The 20,555-nt window shown below is 43.8% G+C and overlaps 1 protein-coding gene across 1 annotated transcript; it reads left to right on the top strand.

Moving 5' to 3' along the window:
- Window positions 1–151: 151 nt before the first annotated feature.
- pasi2 (Protein) lies at window positions 152–18,872 on the top strand. The gene is made up of 7 exons (XM_077662644.1): window positions 152–363; window positions 809–938; window positions 3,376–3,470; window positions 7,298–7,390; window positions 8,795–8,857; window positions 12,014–12,094; window positions 17,474–18,872. The coding sequence occupies exons 1-7, from the start codon at window positions 247–249 to the stop codon at window positions 17,621–17,623; spliced, it is 729 nt and encodes a 242-aa protein (XP_077518770.1). The 5' UTR covers window positions 152–246; the 3' UTR covers window positions 17,624–18,872.
- Window positions 18,873–20,555: the final 1,683 nt, after the last annotated feature.

Here is a 20,555-nt window from a genome sequence, read left to right as displayed (position 1 = left end):
AAACCAGTTGTCGACGAAGCCCTGTCGACGAAAGAGTGAACTAGAATAGATGCTCTCGAAACTCTAGAGCTACTGCACGTCTGCATGGCTCCCTTAGGTTTGCTACGCGAGCGACGCCGCGACGCTTAGCAATAGACGCGTCCTGTACGTCACATCCGCTTCGTGATCAACAACTACTACTGTTGCTTTTCGGTGTAGCAGGGACGCGTTTGCAGTTTGAAAAATCTCTGTTGGAATTTCAACATAATGCCGTCAGTGCTGGACAGGTCCCGGCAGAAGTGGTATCATCGGCGTCCGCTACTAAGAACAGCGTACTTTACTGATCTGCAATATGGCAGTTACATCGCTGGAATATTTTCCATCGTAAGTTGATCGTCAGTCAGTCAACGCGCTTTGGGTGTGTTCAAGTCAGTGGTCGCTCATGCGTTCCGAGCTGCTATGCAGCCATCGTTCCACTCGTTCCGTTTTGTGAAGGTCTACATTTATGTAATACGAGATGTCTTGCAGTGATTAGGTTACTCTGAGCTGTGATGCTGTTGGCCGTTGTAAATTGGGTCACAAGGACCCATATTCGTCCACAGCGTGACATAGTTTCTGAGTTACATCAGCGACGCATCCTTGATCGCACCCCGATTTGCTTTCCATGCCTTCAGCGAAAGTGTCTGTAAAGCGAATGAATAGTTTTAGATGTGAACAATAGTATGCGCAATACTTGCTTAACGTCTAGAATTGAAGCTTCCGAAAGTCGCATGCGTCATACAAGTTACTGGCTCGATTGGCATTCTTAGAATTGTTTTCTTTTGTTTAGGTCGAGAGCTTCTTCATGATCACACTGGCAGTCTTTGATGTATACTGCCTCGCCGAGGCGTCACCTGGCTCGACACATTACCGCTACTTTGGGTTCAGCTTTTTGTTTGTGTACAGTGGCAACCAGCATGGTAAGTGCTTTCAAGATGAACAGCACTAAAAATAAATGGCTCGTATAATGTGAAGGAAGCAAAGGCGTTTCATGCGCTGAAGTGACAATATGCTGAGCATCAGTCTGGCTGGTTCTTAGCATGGTAGAGGGTTGTAGCTAAAGAGGCGCGGCACCCTGTGTACCTTGTGTGTGTTCCTTAGTTTTAGGTAGCTTGACCTGCTGCAGCTGTCAGTAATATGTAAAATTCACCTGAAGCTCTCAACACTTTGCTACATTTAATAGGGCTTAAAGTCATCGCCTAAAGTTTGAAAGGTTTGTTTTCTCCATATGCCTATATGAAAGCTGGTAGATGTATTTAGTGTAGGTGTGCAGGTGTTCCTTCTAGCAGCATATACAAATATGCTGCGCAGAGTACTTTATATGCTATTCATAGCGCGAGTAGCCCTTATAAATTTGATATTGAAGCAATAGCCATAAAGACGAAGGAAATAGTCGTGGTAACTCATGAAATCAGTGTCATGATTTTTTTAATGTGTTGCTTTTGCATTGTTCATGGCAAGGCTTTTGTGAATTGCTTATGAATGTTGCTTAAAGTAGTTACAGGTGTAGATCCTGGTGGATCAATCATGTCACTTCAGTAACTGATAGTTATAACAGACTGGATGCACTTCAAAGAGCAGTGGGCTAGCAGGTTGTGACTTTGATTGTCACAGGTATTTTGTACCAAGCCTAAAACTGCAGTGATTTTATCCACCACATATCAAGTAAAAGAAAACAGTCTTGTTTCCTGTTACAGTCACGTGTTACAGTCACCTGTTATAGGATAGCTGTTAACCATTATTTGATAGGATGCTGTCAGGTAGCAGCTGCAACTTAACCACTTGCTTTTGACCACAACATGTGCAGATATGTCTACAACCTAACCTCACATTGCTGTCATCTCTGATTTAAAGGTTATATCTGTTTTCTTTATGTTCTTACAAGTTGTAAGTGGAAATTTTAAGTGTTACATATCACACAGTACAATGAGATGCACTCCTAGCATCTCAACCTGTGCATATCTTGCAGCTTGTTTCACTACTCTATGCAGTGCTGTTAAAGATGCCCAGAAGTGGGAGTTCTGAAAAAAAAACAGTTCATAATGTTGACACGCAGTGTCTTGCTTCATGAGGCTGGCCGTACAACTGCTCTGCCTTTGCATAGACCCGTAATACTTTGCACAATTGTAATATTGTGTTACTCTCGCTTGAGAGGACTTTTGCTTAGTAGGCACCTTTGTATGTCTCATAACACAAGGCAGGTTCAAAGGGCAGCTCCAGGGGTTTTTCTTGGTTACCATATTTAGATGCGACCTATATTTTTCACTCTTCCCTGATTACTTCCACCAAGTAAGGCAGCCATGCGACATTTTATTCTGGGGCAAATCGATTTTAAAGTTTGCTGTTTCTATGCCCTTAGTTTGGATTAAGTCTACAGGCAACACTGCATTTCTGACGTCACAAACATTTCCTGCGCCGTTAATATCTACTCCTCGCTTCACTAACAAAACTTCAGGCATTTTATGAAAGGACTCATCATTTTCAGTTCCTAGTTCAGCCATTCAACATTACCAGTGTTTTTCTGGTTGATTATGTTCATGATGTCATCGCTGCGCCACATGCAGCATTGTCCCTGGTCTGAGTTTCAGTTTGCTGTTTTCACTGATTTAGAATGGTTCCGCTCGGTATTTTAAAGAAGAGATTGTTATTGTGAAGGGAGGGACTAAGCACCTCATGTAGCTATCAACTCAAAATATTTGAAAAAAAAAATTATGGGGGCTCTTCAGCGTTTCTTATGATGTGTAAATGTGAGAGCAAGTGTAACTGCAAGTGTAACTGGCTCACTGGGTCAGTGGACAGCTCAATTGCTGGTTCGCCTACAAATTGAGGCAGTTAAGCGCCTTTCCTTTCCTCACAACCAGGGGAAGGTTTCAACTCTGTTGATTTTGATGAAAGGGAAGGCATAAAACTGGCCCCCTGGGTCAGTGGACAGCTTAGTCGCAGGTGTAAAATTGGCTCCCTGGGTCAGTGGACACCTTAGTCGCAGGTGTAAAACTGGCTCCCTGGGTCAGTGGACACCTTAGTCGTAGGTGTAAAACTGGCTCCCTGGGTCAGTCGACACCTTAGTTGCGCTTTGATGTAGGTGGGGGTGGAAATGCCAGCAGCCTATTGCTCCAGGGTGTGGCAGTTTGGCCATAGGTTTCTGATGATGGTAGGGTTTTCGGACAATAAGTCAAGTAATACTCTCCCATTAAAACCCCCTGGAGTTGCCCTTAAACGTCATAACATATTTTTCATGATTTGATAGCTAGCCTTGTGCCATTGCTAATCTTTTGTCCTGCATCCCCATATACCAGGTACACTTTACTTCATGGGGATTTATGGATGTTTTATTTTTGTCGTTATTTTCATTTCCAGTTCGAAACCTGCTGATTACCGTTTCTGTGATATCATTTGCAATAAGCGTTGCACTACTGGTAACATCTGTCATGATGGTCATGGCCTTGAGAAAGGTAAGGACTTTGTTATGTATTAATTAGAATTTTCATTTATATCCATCAGCAGATGTAAGATCAAAGTCAGATGGTTGTACTTTATCTGTACTATAGCTCGATTGTCATTTTGTGCCCCCGAAATTTATGTCATCATGTGCAATTTGTTTCGACTTTTCCAAAGGGCTATTTTGTTTGTTGGCTGTTCAGCGAGCCTGTCTAATTATGATTGACATTGCAAGAGGGCTAAGAACAATTTACTCAGTGCCTTGAAGCTTGGAAGTGAAGTGAGTCACTTTTATGGTACTTGTACAAAAGTGCATCACATTCCTAAAAAATTTGTAATGCATGAAGTCACTGTCAGTTGTGTGCTTAAGCTGCAGCCACCAGTTCTCAATGGCTAGGCCTTCGGTGTTTTTGATGGCTTCAAATAGACTTTGCTCAGCTGGGTTATGTTAGATTCTGTACACTAACCAAACTTTGGCTCAGCTGCTGGGTTGAATTCCGTACACTAGTCGGGACTTCAGTGAAGTGGTTGACTATTAGCACTTTGTCTGGATTGTACTGCTTATTTTTTTTGGTCTTGATTGGTCAAGTCCCTTTTGTCAGCTTAGTTTGAATTGCTTCAAATTAAATTGGAGCTTATCAGAGCATGGTTTCAATATTCTTGTGATCATAAAATTGTGAGTGCTGCAAGATTTTGTTTTTTTCGTTTGAAAGACATCGAAACAGGTTCAGAAAATTCTTCTCAAAGCCTTCACCTGCTCTTAATCCTATGTCTCCAATTTCTGTATTGTTTAAGCAGTAGCAGACTTCATGGAAGGAACTTTAGTGGATTGGAAATAAGTTCGGGAGGGATAATGGAAAGTGGCTCTGGCTCATTGCAGTTTACCACCACATTCATTAAAGAACAGTATTAGTTGAACTTGTCTACTTCATCTCAAGCGCGGTGTAGTCATGTGCTGCATTCCTTTTTTTTTTCTTTCTTGGAAATGGAGCATGTAAAGACTCCCCGGTACATTTTCCGGCTTTGGTGGTGCCGTATCAGGGAGCAGTGGTTGAATGGAAATTCGGCACGTTTAGTTCGGCGTACACAGCGACTCTGCAAGTAGTGAATGTGCATGCGCAGAACGCTACGTATCTCGTTGCACCTTGCATGTGTACGACACTACACACCATAGCATGCACATGCTACAAGCATGTTACAGGATGCGTTGTCAAGATGGCGGCACCCTGCTTGCCTGCTTTGGATAAATACATGTTGCCGCTGCATTCTTTGATGTGATTGCTCGCTCGAAATGGCAGTGGCTCACTGTTATTTTGCACACTCTTGTCCACAGGTAGAGATATGAGCGGCAACTAGCCCTTTTTTTTTTTTTTCAGATAATGTGATTTTCAAGCTCTTAGTCCTAACTAAATACAGTATGTTTTCCTCATAGCAATGACACCTGTCGAAGCAGTTCTCTAGCTTTTAGTCAGTTGTTACATTTTCTTCTATTTGCATAGATTTTCTTCTTGGAAGAAAAAAAAAAAGGCTCGTGATATGTCCACCCCTGTTATAAAAAATTACGGGGAAAAAAAAATTATTCAACCCAGCACTGATGTGCCTTGATGCCTTGCTGCTAGATGGGGCTACTGTTTACATGTGCACCTTAGGGACGCTACAGCACGACCAACAAAAAATGTATTTGCGCCATTTACAGCATATGCAATGCAGTGAGTGATGCGTACACCCAACTAAAAGTGTGTGTTGAGGGCAGGATGATGCGTTCACTGTGACAGTGCTAAAAACTAAATTATTCTAGTGTGTTGCACTAAGTGCAATATCTCTGTGGCTGAGGAGAAATGCACATTTAAAACTGAAAGTGTATTTAGTGCATGCACTGTCCTCTCAAGACATGATGGCCTCACCGTTTGGCAGGAGTGCGAATGACACTGAGAACTTGTACTTTGCTGACACTGTTGAAGTCGCTCTGTTTGACAGTTTCATGCAGGCATTGTAGTCATAATGCAGAGCAGGCAGTGCTTTGAATTCTCTTGTCTCGGCAATACTCACTGTCGTGCTTTTGCTTTATTTTGATGGTACTACTTGGTTTTTGATATAGTGTTACGTGATCAAGTCTTGAAGCAATTTTGGCTGGTGAGAAATGCAGAGGTGGTGAGGCGTACTTACTTGAATTCGAGAGAAGCGTTGCCACATGTCTTCTGGTTTTGTGTAATTTTCTGACTTAACTGTTCTTAGTACAGCGTAATTGCAATCTTGAGACTAGTTGAGTTAGTAATCCTTCTTTTGTGCTCCCTTGAATACCACTACCTTCTTCTAGATGTTTCTTTTCCATTCTTCTTTTTTCCTTTCTGCATTGTTTTTGTATTCTTAATCCCAGCTGTTCGAATTTTTCCGCTTTCTAATTGCGCTATAGTGTTGTTGTTGTTTATTACTGTACTTCAAAATGATGTCTGTATTTTTTTTCTCTCTCTATTCTGTTTCGAGCAAAGTGTGTCAAAGTGCAAAGTGGAGGGCCTTTAGGGTATTTGAATAAATAAATAAATAAATAATTTCTTGATCTATATTCCCTTAAGGTGTCTTCAGCTGAAATGCACTGCCTCTGTGCCAGTGCGCAAGAAGTGACGTCAAACACAGCCTGTATCTGAACGTATGGAAAGCTTGCAGATTGCCATTGGTTTTTGTTCCCTCTGTTCACGATGGCCTCTGAGGTCTTCGCATATCTTGAAGGCCTTCCTTATAGTGGACGATGCCGTGCCGACGACTGTGGTCAGCCACTTGTACAATTGCCAGCAAGCACTTCAGTAATGCGAAACTCAGTAAGGCTGCAGATTTTTGTAAGGGCTCGCAGCACAAGGTGCCATGCTTAAACCAGATCAGCATTTGCAAAATCAGTGGTCAACACGGGACGTACGCACACATACACGCTCACGAAATGCTGCAATTATGGTGGTGCAAGCTTGTCAACATGCCACGCTATGGGGTTATACTTACTGGATTTGATGCATACGTTGTCGAACATCTGCTGTAGTAAGTGCCGAAATTATCTGATCACGATTCTCAGTTGCAATCTCAGCTCGTTACACTGTTGCTTTATTCATATCTTTCTTTGTGTGTATACGTTGCCAGTAGGTACAGAGTAATAACAGATGTCTCTCAGCCGTCCGCTGCATGAGCTGTGGTAGGTTGAAAAATATTAATTTTTCCCAATAATTTTCTCGTAAGGTGAAGGCACATAGGTCATCGGCCGGCAAGTTCATGATTGCAGCACAAGTAAACGCTTCCAAACTGCTGTCGTATTTGACATTTCTTTAAAATATGCCGACTTGAGATGGTTCATCTCTGCTTTGTCAAACAAAAAGACACTTCAACCATGTGCTTGGCACATGATAGCCTTAGTCGCTTATATGGCATGAAACACAACGCAGCACTCCTCTTTGGCTTGGTGAAGCTTGCATTTTGTCGTCACTTGTAGAAATCCGCTGCGTCATCAGTGTTCTCATTTCACAGTGTCTCCTAGCATGTGCTGCACGACGGGATTGCTTCCAGCACACTCCATCATCAATCTCCATGGCGGCACAGTGCCACGCACTCGTGTCCTACTCATTCCAGCCTAACTTACAATACTGCACAAATGATGGCCATTGTAACGTGCGGCACTGCGAGAGTGCGCAGGAAACTCCACAAGTGCTGTCAACTGAAGACACCAGTTGTGTTCCCCTTTAGTCTTCCCTTAAGATGTCTTCACTATATGAAGAGTGCTTTCATTTTTATGTTCAATCTTGTGAAGTGCAGTGTGCTGAAGAGTTCATCGAAGTAAATAAGTGGTTAAATTTTTTTGCAGGAGAAAGAGGCCAAGTTCCGCCCATGGCTGTTCATAATGTTCACGTTCAGTGCATGGAGATTCTTTGCAATTATTTTCCGCTCTATTTGCAATGTAAGTATTCTTAATAGTAACTACTCCTCATCCCAATGCTGATACTATTTGTGCACGTCAAGAAAGAATGATGTAGTCTGGTTGTGATAACAAGCAGCTGAAAGTCACGTGGGGAGATTAGATTTGGAAATGCTTGAATAGGATTGTCGTGAGTGGTAGAGGATAAGGTTGATGGAAGATCATCGAGAGAGGATTTTTTCTTGCAGTAGACGTAATCCAGCTGGCAGTAATGGATCACTGATGACTTTGTAGAAGAAAATTGAATTTTTGCAATTTTTTGAGTGCAGCTTTTTTTTCTCTCTTTGTAATTTGGCCAGCAAGCAGGGACAGTTGACAGCTTTGCAGTGTGTATTGTTAAGTAATGGGGTTGTAGTGAGTAAGGCTACTGTGTAAGAACGGTACTGCTTTACATTATAACGCAGCGGTTTGGAACTGGGATCCATTGTGGGCCTGCTAAGGTTATAGAGACCACATGCTTTGGAAAGTTGTGCAGGGTAGGGTCTCCGCAGCATGTTTTTAGTGCCAGAATACGATTTTTGACTGTGGCAATGAAATGAACTTGCTTATTTAAACACATAAAAACCGGCAGATTTTTTTTTTTTTTCAATAAAAGGGGAATACGGGACTTTCTTCGATGTTAATGGCATTGTGCAGCAGCTAAAGTTCCATGTACTGTGATTACATGCACTGTGATACCAATGCATAGTAAAGGACCCTGCATGGGCTAAGCCAATCCAGGGCCTCTACAGTGTGCCTTATATGCTAGGGCTCGTATAAAAATAGAATAATCATTCATTCAGTCTCAAACTCCTTTGTCTCTTACTAGGTAACCATGAACCTGGAGATGGTAACCTCGAAAGTAGCACTGATAAGGTACAGAGCACAAGAATGTAAATGGGAGGAGAGCACTACAAAAAGGGAACTGGAGATTTCATCGTAGGAGTGAGTGGCTGAGTTGGCTGCACCAGAAACATAGCACATGGGAGAACAGTTTTTCAACCTTTGTGAGGTGTAGCTTGGCAACTGGTGCACATGCTGGTGTTATGGTGTCAAAATCGAAGAAGCAAGGGCTTTGGGACCCTGAAAATGCCTGTGCCAACCTGCTCTTGAGACCCACTCTCTAAGGGAGTAAAGGTATCCACTGTTTTCTTTTGAGCAGTGCATACACAAATGTCTCGTGTAATATGTCAGTTAGAATGACATAATAACAAAACAGGCTTGCTCTAAGGCTTGACTTCAATATCTCAAGTTTTTGTTTTTGGTACAGTTGGACAGCAGCACAGAGTTGGAAACTTGCTGGACTGATCCTGGCAGCATGCCTTTAAAGTGTGCTCACCAAGGTTCAACTCTGCAATATATTGTGGACTGTTCCGTATGCCTCTGATCTAGCTTTTCTTTCTTCAGGACCTCTACTACTCGTACCATCAAGCTGTCCTGATTATCTGGATTCTTCTTATCGCAGCCAATGTAAGTTTCGAACTTGTCCTGCTTTCCACATCTTTATTTATCTTAATCATCAATTATGGTTTCTAAAAGAATTTGAATGTGTCGAATCACACCAATAGACTCTGTAATGTTTTTCTAATAATCGTCGCATATTTTTAGTACAGGTGGACTCTGAATTCTTTTTTTCTTTGGAGTAATAAAGCAGGATGCATTCTTGCTTGTTTTTGTACAAAATGCTTAAAGGTGTACAGACACAAAGCTTTTTGGTGTCCATATCTTTGCCTTAAAAGAGGCCCTTGGGCCTCGTAACTTTGATAATGAGATCAAAACACCTGTGTGCAGCATTAATAATTGATTACAAATAATTTTGTACCGGCGGTTCTGGTTTCGGTCGGCGCCAGCACTGAAGTGCACCATGTTGTCATGGTCAACCAGCCAGCCTGAACTACCACAATCTTGACGATGTCAGTGGCTCCGGAAAGCACTGGTTGTCCTTATGAAGAACCTCCGTGGTCGATGACGTCAAAATAATTTGGGAAAGTGCATTTTGACGTTACTTGGTGTGGTTGGAAATGCCAAGCGGCTCCGCGGGCAACATTCAAAATCGTATTCAGTTATGTTGCACTCAATGCTTGCTAGAACGCGTCTCCTTAAGCCCAAGAAACTAATCATATCGTTTGATTGCGTTTGAAATTTTGTTCTGTACCCTTTTAATACAGTAGAGCCTCAATGACACGATCGCGGCTGAAGCGAATTTCAGGATGATACGAATTTACAAGATTCCTTGGCCTGAGTACATTGTGTGCAGTGGGCAGAATTTTGAATATTCCGAACACCCTCCTACACCACTATTGATGATGCAAATGCGGGAGCCCTGACCGCACGTGGGAGCACTGAGCGCTGCTCTCGCAATTGCCAACACCATGATCGGCAGTCACATTACAGCTGACCATGCGACTTTGCGTTTTCATGCATATCATTTGAGCTGTTTTGCAACGCGCACAACCAGCTAGCCCACACTTCTACCCCCCATGTGACTATTGCATGTTGGATTCATCAGTGATGAGGCCTCTGCTGTAATCAGCTGAAACTGCAATGCCTAGATGGGCACACAAGATACGATTACAAAAATCAGTAGCATTACATCAGTAGCCATGTTTTTCTTATGGAGACACATGCTGCATGCATGCGGCGCGGTTTTTTGCTCGACAGAGAAGCAAATGCAGCACAGTCTTAATCCAGCCAATGGAACAATTATACGGTTGTCTTGCCAAAAACTATCTAACGAACAAAGAGGGTGCCCCAGAGACCTGTGTACAGTAAAATCTCAATGAGTTGAATCTCAAGGGGTCATAAAAAGTATCGGCATCACCCAAACAAACAAAATCCATATCTAGAAGCATTGAAAATGCTTTCATGCAGATGTGTCAGCAACCAATGGGAATAATGTACGGCTGTGCGCCGCCTCTTGTTAGTTGCGTTGGGTGCCGCAAGACTGCAGATTGTGGTGCCAGCGATGTGTGGGCCGCATTCATTTATATTATCAGTAGTGGCGCGGGTGAATGTTTGGAACATCCGAAATTCCGCACATTGTACTCAGTGCACTCCACCTAGGGAATTTTACAAGTTCGTATCATTCTGAATTTCATATTTACGATCATCGCACAGTCGAGACTGCTCTATTTTGTACAGCGAAAGCCTCACCTGCAAGGTGCCACTATGCCCACTTGTTATGCCCAACTTCAGACCAGAAATGGTTTGAGGGCGTGATTACAGTGCATCCAAAAAAAAAAGGGCCTAATTGAAAAGGCTCATATGGAGCAGATTTCATTCAAGGGAGCACTGTAGTTGCCTGAGGAAAGTACTGTATTTACACGATTGTAAGTAGACTCCAATGTAAGTCGCCCCCCCCCCCCCCCCCCCCCCCTGCACATCACATTTCCGAAAAATAGAAAAAGCCTTCCGAGGTAGTTTAAGCTTGGCCTTGAGTAGTTGAACGCGATAGCATTATCCAGCGGCGCCGGTTTATCGCCAGCTGCTCTTGGCTGCCGTGCGCGGTCGTGCCGGTGGACACATTCCAAAATGAAAATGTATTAGTCACTGGACTACTCGTCCCCACACTTGTGCCATCGTACTCACTAGTGCTGGCATTGTGATTGCTGCTGTGGTCCCACAGCACATCGTTCTAACGTCGTCGTCCAGCGAAATCCCGCACTTCACTAACACCACATCACGACATCGCATGGAACAGCTGAAAATTTTTCTTGCTGCAGCTGCCACACCTGTATCACCCGTTGTGAACATCGAACTTGCGGCCCGGCACGCGGCTGTTCGTTTCTTCAGTGTAAAAAATGGCAGCCATCTTGAATGTAGCGGTGAACGAGCGCCGGTCGCTTGCCTGACCAGAAGCCTGACAAATGATCACTGACAAAGCACTACATAAAAATCTTGTGAAATGCGGCCGGCAGCAGTCAAATGCATCAGAGCCAAAGAGAAACTACACGTGAATGGCGTCGGCTCTTCCGTCTGCTATCTCCACTCCCCGGTACCGCTGCCGTCGTCCGAGTGGGGGTGCCTCATCGATTGGAACAGCGGCCCTTCCATCAACTATTAGCGCTCCCTTGAGCTTCGAGCATGCATTTGAAAGTAAAAAGAAAACTTGTTGGACGCTTGAGTTTCTCTTAGAGCGCGATTGGGTTATTGAGCCGCCGCCGCTTATCAGCAACCGCAGTCAGCAGCCACGTATAGGGTGCCAGTTTGCTGTTTATCGATAGCCGCCATCGGCCGGCGCCCGCGCGCCCGGGGAGGGTATGTTAGTTCTACACGTTGACATAGCAGCTGCTCAAGGCCAGCACCAAGAGCAATGCGATGGAGCCACGCAGCAAAAATGCAACCACGCTGTAGCATGCCTGATATCTCGTTTGTCTCGCCTTTACTTATAGTGCGATGTTTTCGTTTCGATTGTAAGTGCCCCCCCCCCACTTCGGATTTTCAAATTCTAAAAAATAGGTCAACTTACAATCGTGTAAATACGGTATCTACACTTTCCCATGAACATAGAGGGAGAAATTGGTATTGGTCTAGAAGTAAATTCGTCTTACTGCACGGAGTACATCTGTCATTTTCTGCGGGTTTATCCACTAAAATGTTCTTTTCTTCAATTTTTCTTCTATTCAGGTATTTGCATGGCTCATCGTGTACTCTAATTATCAGGAGTTAACGGACATCACCAGGCTTGAGGACATGGCAAAATTGAAGGTAAGGAGGTGCACAAAAAAAAAAAGTGCCACTTTTGTTATACTGGCAGAGGTTGATTTGCTGTACCAAACGTGTCCTACACTACGCATTACTTTTACATGCTGTCTTTGAACAACCTCACAGGCTGCCGTGCAAAAAAGTGGCCACAGCATGCTCACAAAGTGCCATGATGCGACAAATATTCTTTTTTTCGTTTTATCCAATGACACGTTGTGGGCTTCTGTTGCCTCTTTATTTTGAGCACCTTTGGGGACAGGATTACTTCTGTCTAGGCTGAAGAAACCTAATACAGTGGAGCCTCTATTATGCAGCCTTCGCTTATGCTATAGCTCCCATTTTATGATGAATTGGCGCTAGTTGCTGAACATTTCAGGAGGATTATGAATCAGAAGTGTGGATTACGTGTTCTAAGATTGTGTATGCTCTACCTCGTATCTGAATGGTGGGAACTTTTCAGAATAAGACAGACGATACCCCACTTTATTAACAGATGCTACATTGCCGCAAGTTATTTTTAATCACGACTAAGTCAGAAATGTGTGTATAATGCCATCTCGTGCATGGCTGTACTCTGTAACAGTGTGGTCAGTTTTTCAATACATGTCTCATTCTGTGTGTGCAGCTTATTGATAATGCCAAATCTCCTTCTGCTCTTTCAGTCCATGCAGAGTAGTGTTAGACTGTTATATACCCATAGTTTTCGGCTTTGTTTCTATGTCCTAGCCTTACTTTCTGGATATGTTCAACACTTCCTTTACGTTAAATGTCAAAGGGGCATGCAAGTCTGTTGATATACATTCGAGCCCACATATAACGGCCCCACTTAAGACGCGCTTTCGCTTATAACAAACGAGACCTGCGCGACCGTCAAAATATACATTGTTTCAATGGTACAAAATCAGACATATAACGAACGTCATTAAGCCCTGCTGATCGGTTACAGCGAACGGACGGCGTAAATCCGGCACCGCGGTGTGAGATAACCTGCCTCCGACCCCTTTGTGCGCCCGGTGCGCGGTACGTTTTCCCGAGCCTCATTGCAGGCGAACTGCCCGCCCCGTTTCGTGCCGCTCCTAAGCGAGCTACCCTTTTCCCGCCGACGCACCTTCTAAGATCGCCCTCCCGCCCCTCTTCGCAACTCCGCTCCCCTCTCCTCACTCTCTTGCAAATCCATGCGTGGCTGCCGCAATCAACCGCGCCGCCGCCGGTGCCGATCGCGGAGGCCACGCTCCGTGAAGTAGGCCTTCCGTGGGGGCCAAGAGGTGGCTACAGTGACGCTCACAGACGCCCCTCATTATCTCTCCACTGGCACTGTGCTTTTGTATCTTTAGCTTGATTGGCTTGACTGCCGCCTGTGCACGTTGCGCGTGTGTGTAACCCATCGCGCGCTTTTGTCACTTTTGTTGCGGTGCGGACGTTTCGTTGGCTTCGTTCTAATCTCGGGCCCTGGTTGTAATTTGGGATGGCGGATGGGAACACCGTGCCCATTTCTATTGTATTAAGCGGTAGAGATGATGAAAGTGGCCTGGGCGGACGTGACGGCCACTGGCGTGTGGAACTGCTTCCGCAAGGCCAGCTTCGTCAACGCAATGTCTGATGCCGAGCCTGATGCTTCGGAAGATAGCCAGCCCGGCGGCGATTTGTGGGCAGTGTGTCGTCGACTCCGACATGGGGGGTCACGACATTGGTTGGAATGATTTTATTTCTGTCGATGACGACGTCGTCACCGCGGAACCGTGCACGGACGAGGGCATCGTTTCTGAAGTGCAGGGCGAGAGCGACGCGGAGGAATCAGATGAGGATGAAACTTCGGGGCCAGCATCCATAAGCGCGTGTGTAGCGATGAGCTACATAGAGAGCCTAAGACAACTTGTCTATGCCAAGGGCCTCGGAGATATCACGCTTCTGCTTAAAATAAACTGGAAACCTCTCATCGGATCTGCACTGCAAAAACAGACGTCCATCGCGGAATTTTTCGCAAAGAAAAAATTTTTTGTTTTGACAAGCAACTGTCTTTAAAGATGTCCACTTACTACGAACTTTGGGATATAACGAACGGATGCCGCGTGACGGTCATGTTCGTTATAGGCTGGCTCGACTGTACTCAGAAGTACCCGCCTGCATAGGCCACGATAAGGCAGGTGGCAGTATTGAATAAATAAATGCATATGGGCATCTGGGGCCTGTACAAATGTACAAATATCAAAGAGGAGGAGATTGCGGAAAAATGTTTATTAGGAACTCTGATGCAAAATATATCATAGCACGCATCATGTGTACTCAGCCATTTAGTACTTGTTGCTGGTTTCAGTTTTTTCTGTGACACTTGCCCTCTTGGAATATAAGATGACCCATGCCTAGTTTTTGCATAAGCTGGCTCACAATGGCTCACAATCAGCATGTTGCTGGAAAAAAATTGTTTCTGTAACTGAAGAGAAGATTGTGCCTGGTTAAATGTCATGTGTTAGGCTTTTTGCAGTACTTTATTGTTTTGCCTAGTTGGAGGAATATATCCGTGTACAAACACATTCAGCTATGCTCTTGCGGTACATACAAACTCGCATATATCGAAGTCACAAAAAAATGCGTACAAGTTTGATATTAAAGTAGCAGCAAATTGAACAACATACAAACACCTTGATATGGAAAAAAAAACTATTTCTATAATAGCCACTTACTGTGTGCTGATTACCGAGCGAAATACTGTAATCCTTCGTTATAACTAAGTGAGCGGGACGGCGGAAAAATTCGTTATAAGCGGTAATTCAATATACCGTATTTACTCGCGTAATGCTCGCACCCCCCACAGTGGCTATCAAAAATTGGAAAAAAATTTTTCCCCGCATAATCATCGCACCCCCAAAATTACTGCTGGCAGTCATCTGCTTGTCATAGGGAGCACCATCTAGTGACCGCGGCCACAACTAATTGCCATGGTTGGGGGCGCTACTAGGCGGCGGTACTGTGCTATCATCATCGTACGCGCTACATAGTGCCACAGCATCCACAGATTCATGCGGGAAAGCTAACCTCTAGAGGTGTGCTGAGGGAAGTTCGATCTGTCGGATTTGACGGCTAATTTTTGTAGGATGTAGCCATACATTTTCCTATACATTCATGTTGTAGCTTTAAGTTGCTCAGAAATTATTCTGTATAAAGAGTAATACGATCTAACGAAGTTCGATATAATTGGGTTTGATTGTACAACTAATTGGAACAGCCTGCATTTGATTGATACATGTCAACCATCTTTGTGTTGTGTGTATATGATATTAAATAGTACTCCCAAAGTGTTTCAGTTATCAGTTATTCAACTTACTTGAATTGGTCTCATATACTTTGGTAGGCAAAATATTGCCTATTCTTAATTGTCATTGTAACAGCCATTATGTGCCAGGAACCATGCTCATGCTGTTGCATAGAAAGGTGTATTAAGTCTAACCTAGAGATGCTTTTTTTTTTTTTTACTGAGTGCATTCTATTTCTTTTTCACTTGGTGTATCTTTAGAAGATGTGATGTTTTAATGCATTGTATATTGCCGCTATAAGTCGACTCTGAATATAAGCCAACCCCCCACCCCAACAAGCAGCCCTTGCTGACCAGAAAAACGTTGAGTTCAAATATAAGTTGGCGTAAACACCCCCGCCCAGTTGTGGCATGCATGCAAAAGCAATACGTGCATAACGATGCAATCTCATGGCCAGCAGTCTCTTACAAATGGAGATCAAAGGTGATAAATCAGCACCTCACCCTGCCATCCATATTCGTGTACAACCCGACTGACTAGCACTAAACCAAACTGCCATCGGTCCTGTAGTCCCTGATATTGCCGCAACTCAAGCTCCGGAGATTGGTAGAAGTTTGCTCTCGCGTCATCTACCGCTAGTCTGATAAAGCCATCACTGGTGCAGTGAAGTGGTAAACGGCGCATATTCCGAATTTTTGTAAGCAGCACTAATTTGTACAAGAAAAAACGATTTTTTTTTTACACATGGTGTTCAATGCATCCTGCCGGAAACAGGCACTGGCACGGGACACATGCTACCGCCGGCTTGGCCGAAACTACTTTAGGCCCCACAAATAGGCAAATAGGTTGCCTTTGTGTATAGGCCCCCCCCCCCACCCCAATTTTGGATGGTTGTTTTTGTAAAAAAAGAAAGGGGGTCGACTTGCAGGCCGCAACATGTGGTAAGACCATGGTTGTTGGCAGCATGCACAGGACGACTGTGTCAGGATATTCCAAAGTGATAGAAAATTGGTTTTACTGTGAAATCTCGATATAACACACTTCGTGGGACCACCAAGTATCGTTGTTTATATTGAAATATCGTACTAATGAAAGGCGTGGAAATCAAAGCCGGGACAGTAAAAGCTCAATTCAAACTCCAAGGGACAGAGGAAACGTTCAACTTACTGCAAGACACCAAAAAAATACTCAAGAACTGTGTGTGTCCATAAATTTATTTGGTGAAAGACTAGGCAGTGGTTGGCTGATTTGCGATGCAAACAGTGCAGCATTGACTAGTTTTCACATTTTCATCAGTGCTTTATAGTGTACATACTGCCGGTAGCATCCCACATCCTTCATGGTGCAATACGGTGTAGTTCTACCGCTACTGCGTTACACTCATCAAAAGTGGCACCATCGCGTACGTGAAGTCTTCACCACTCAAACACCGAATGGCAACTGACTAGAGCACATTTTCGGCGCTCTGCAATGGAACCATGCAGATGGAAGCGAAGGCAATGGCTCAGCGGCGCCGAAGCAGCGAGGAAAAGAAATAGGGAAAGAAGACACTAGCGATGTGCCAATCAGCATCTGAAACAGTGCTTAGCTCGGTTGGTTGGCTGGTAGATGGGTTGGTTGGCTGGGTTGGTTGGGGGCTGGCGCGAAGCTCAGAAAAGTGAAACTGAAGCTTGCTTGGGTAATGGGTCTCTGAATCTTCCATGTGCAACGAAAAATAGCTTGTGCCATGGGGTGCCCCTAGGTCAAAGCTGCTCTTGCACCATAAAAATTCATCATCATCTTCAGACATGTTACCGGAAGTGTGCGTGGAAGTAGATAACCAACGTTAACTCACAGGCACAAGTCTGTATTGCGGCTGAAATGTTGCCTTTGCCTAGTCGACAGTTTGCGTTTGGTAAGAGGGTAATGTGGCCTAGCCTGTTTGAATGTTAAGAGGTGTGTGAGACTTGATTGTTTGCATCTGAGACGTACTGATCTGGTTTATTGTTGGCACTGCGCATGTGTTCCTTGTGTTAGACAAAAGTGCTTGTCACTTTCCTGTCATTATTAGTCTCCAGCTTTTCAGCATCAGTTTTCTTTGTCAGTGTAAGTTTTTGTTTCCATGTTCATTGGGGACACTCTTTCTTTCTAGCTCGGAACTCTGAGCAGCCTGAACGCATCACGATCTGTCTCTCATCACTCCATCGACTCCATGAAGAACTCCCATAGCATGACACCGCACAACATCAGTTTCCAGTCGACGACAAGTGCCAAGGGTTCACTGTCAACTGCCTCGGCCTGAGAGCAGTTTCCCAGCCTTTATCATTTCATCTTCGGTTGCACTAGGTGCGTTCATGTTTTTTCACCAGCACATTGTGAACCTGTGGAGACAGGTATGTCATCTTATGCTTTGGTAGTGGTTGCAGCCTGGGATGAATTAGTAGATGTAGAACCACTATGGTTTTTTTTTAACATAAGCTGCCTACCTTTGGAACTGCAAGAGATAAACAAAAAATTTGCTGTCCTCGCCAGCAATTGAGGTGCAGACAGCGACGTTACTACGATGGCATGTGCATGTGCTATATCCCGAAGACTCTTCCGTGAAGGCTCAGCGTTTTTTTTTTGCTGTTATGGTTGAGTCTCTTGTCGGACACATGTGCAGGGAGTGTCTCCTAATCACGGCTATTTTGCATTCAAATTGGTGCTTTATGTGGGTTTCACATTGTTTTAATGCACTGAGCCTTGGATGACTTTTAAGGGAACCCTATACAAGTTTGGTTTTCTGAGACTGTCAGGCTTGTTGTGCCCAAATTTGTACAGAGATGGCGTTCTCTGTTTCAAATCTTCATTAATATTACATTAGTATTATTACCCTCCTTTGGTAACCTGTGTTCCGTGGAAGCAAGAGTTCTGGAGCCCATTTGCCTTTCTTTTTGCATAATTTAATGGCTGATACTTATTGTAACTTAGTACAGGAAGAGATGTAAAGCAGATCTTGTAAGTAATGGCTTGAATTTTTTTCGACAGTGACGGGGTTTTCCTTGACGGGGTTCTCCTTGAATTTCATGTTGTCTGCAACTCTTTGGATGTCCTTATTTTCTGTGAGCCTCGAGCATTCTAGATAGGGCCCAGCTCAGTACAGACAGACTACTCTTCCTGGATGCTCAAACCATTTTACATGTTCGGTCACAAGTGTGCCTCTGCATTTAGTATCGTGTAGCTGTACATTTAGCGCATAACATCATTGGCAAATCATGTCAAGGAGTAAATTTTAAATCACAGGCTCTCGAAGCACTCTTTGTGGCTTGCAGCAAGCATTTCTGAACAACATTACGAGCAATAATTATGCACCATGAAGCACCAATTGGTGTTTTATGTATTACAAACACAAGTAATAATGCTACATAGCACACAAGGTTACATGCAGTGGAAAGAAAAGATGTTGCATATGGTTGCAGCCAGCATCAGGTTGCACCATGTGTTGTGGTGCTTTGTCCTTCGACTGTAAACTTCTCTTCTTTTTTTTTAATAAAACCAAAGCGATTAGTGAACCCTGAGCAGAGTCCTGCTGTCTCTAACTTCTTACATCCAGATGCTTTTAATACCTGATTTAAGACTAAGTTTATCCTGCCTTGGGCTGTCGGTTTGTCATGGAGAACGCAGCTTCTCCAATGAAGCAAAGTGGTAACGAGTTAAAAGTCATCTGAGCAGCTGCTATACAGCTGCAGAAAAAAAGCATGTTGAGTTTCATCTCATCTCATGTTCCTTGTTAAAGATAACTGTCTTGTTTGAAGCCTCAAACCCAGGACCACTGCCTCTTGTAGGGAGTCTGTCAGCGAAACTAACCAGGATAGCTAGTTTATGTTAAAGTGAGCCTGAATTTATCAACAACTTAAAATGGCAGACGTGTTAGTCAGATGCACTTATCTGAGGGAGATCATCACGGTGGACCAAATTTTAGATTGGGAAATGATTGCATTTGGCATCTAATTGTGCATAGCTGTGTCACCATTAAGGTTAAGATTTCATATCTTACCAGGTAAAGAAACAGTTGTCCTGGTGTGTGGCTTTGTCCTCTTTATATAATTTGGCTATGGCATACCTTAACTATGTAACTTGGCTGTGATGCCCATGATGGCACATCTACGCAATGATTGGGTTGATGTGCTAATCTCAAAGGGTGGTTCAGGGCTGCTGGAAGCCAGCGTGGCCAATCATGCACCACTGCAGCCTCATACGTTTTGCGTTCTTAATTTCAGTGCACTTCTAATTGAAACTGAGTGCATGGCTTGACATGCTGATATAGCACAGTCTGGACTTGGGTTACTCTTGTGTGTTGCCCTTCTAATCAAAGTTGTTGTGGAATAACTACAGTCAGGCATCACAGGCGTGCTGTGTAGCAAATGCTTTCCATCCCTATTTCACGGTAATTTGGCTGTTATAGCTGTAGTGTAGGAATAGAGTGCCATACTGGTTACACCACGGGGACTACAACCCTCCTGTAGCTTTTTTTTGTAGAATGATTTAACGAAACACTGTTAAAGGAAATGGTGGAATGCTGTCTCTGTATTATCTTCGGGCACAAAAGGCTCTAAGGCAGTTCAGGAAAACTAAGTTTTGAGCATTTTTCCAAGTGATTGTGCGAGGCAATATCTCATTTTTGTTGCCTATATGGGCTTAGGCGTAGTATGCTATGCTTATGTGTGTCATTTGTTGACCTGCAGCTGCACAGGTGGATTCTTTTGATTTTAGCAGCTTGCTTTCACTTTTATGACTCGCATAGTTTGTATATAAAGTGCAGTGGTAAGACAGCAATGGTGAACTGTGGAGCAGCAATCTCTCAGGCTTTTCTTTTTATCCTGAACATTCCAAGGCTGTTTTTGTGCTATTTTTGGCACAAGTCACTTTGTATCTACGTCTCACCACGTCCTTTTAGTTATAGGAGAGGCCTGAGGAGGTTTATCGAACTCATTGAAAGTTGAGCTCCGGAAACCAAGGTCGAGTGTATTTTCTAACATTGAAAGAAAACAACTTACACGTCCCATGATTTACTCTTTTGTGCACTATGTACTGTCATTTGGAGCAGATTTATTGCGAAATTTATGTCAGCGTGTTTCTGCTGCGGACAGGAAAATTTTACTTTTGCTGTAGAGCACCTAATTAATGCATGCACATTGATTTTCTTGCTCTACAAGCTTGTGGATCTACAATGTGGTATGTATACTATTTGGTTC

The sequence above is a fragment of the Amblyomma americanum genome, chromosome 4 (assembly GCF_052857255.1).
Source record: "Amblyomma americanum isolate KBUSLIRL-KWMA chromosome 4, ASM5285725v1, whole genome shotgun sequence".
In the NCBI taxonomy this organism is placed as follows: Eukaryota; Metazoa; Arthropoda; class Arachnida; order Ixodida; family Ixodidae; genus Amblyomma; species Amblyomma americanum.
The sequence above is the reverse complement of the archived record's forward strand: the minus strand, read 5'-3'. Positions and strand labels throughout refer to the sequence as shown.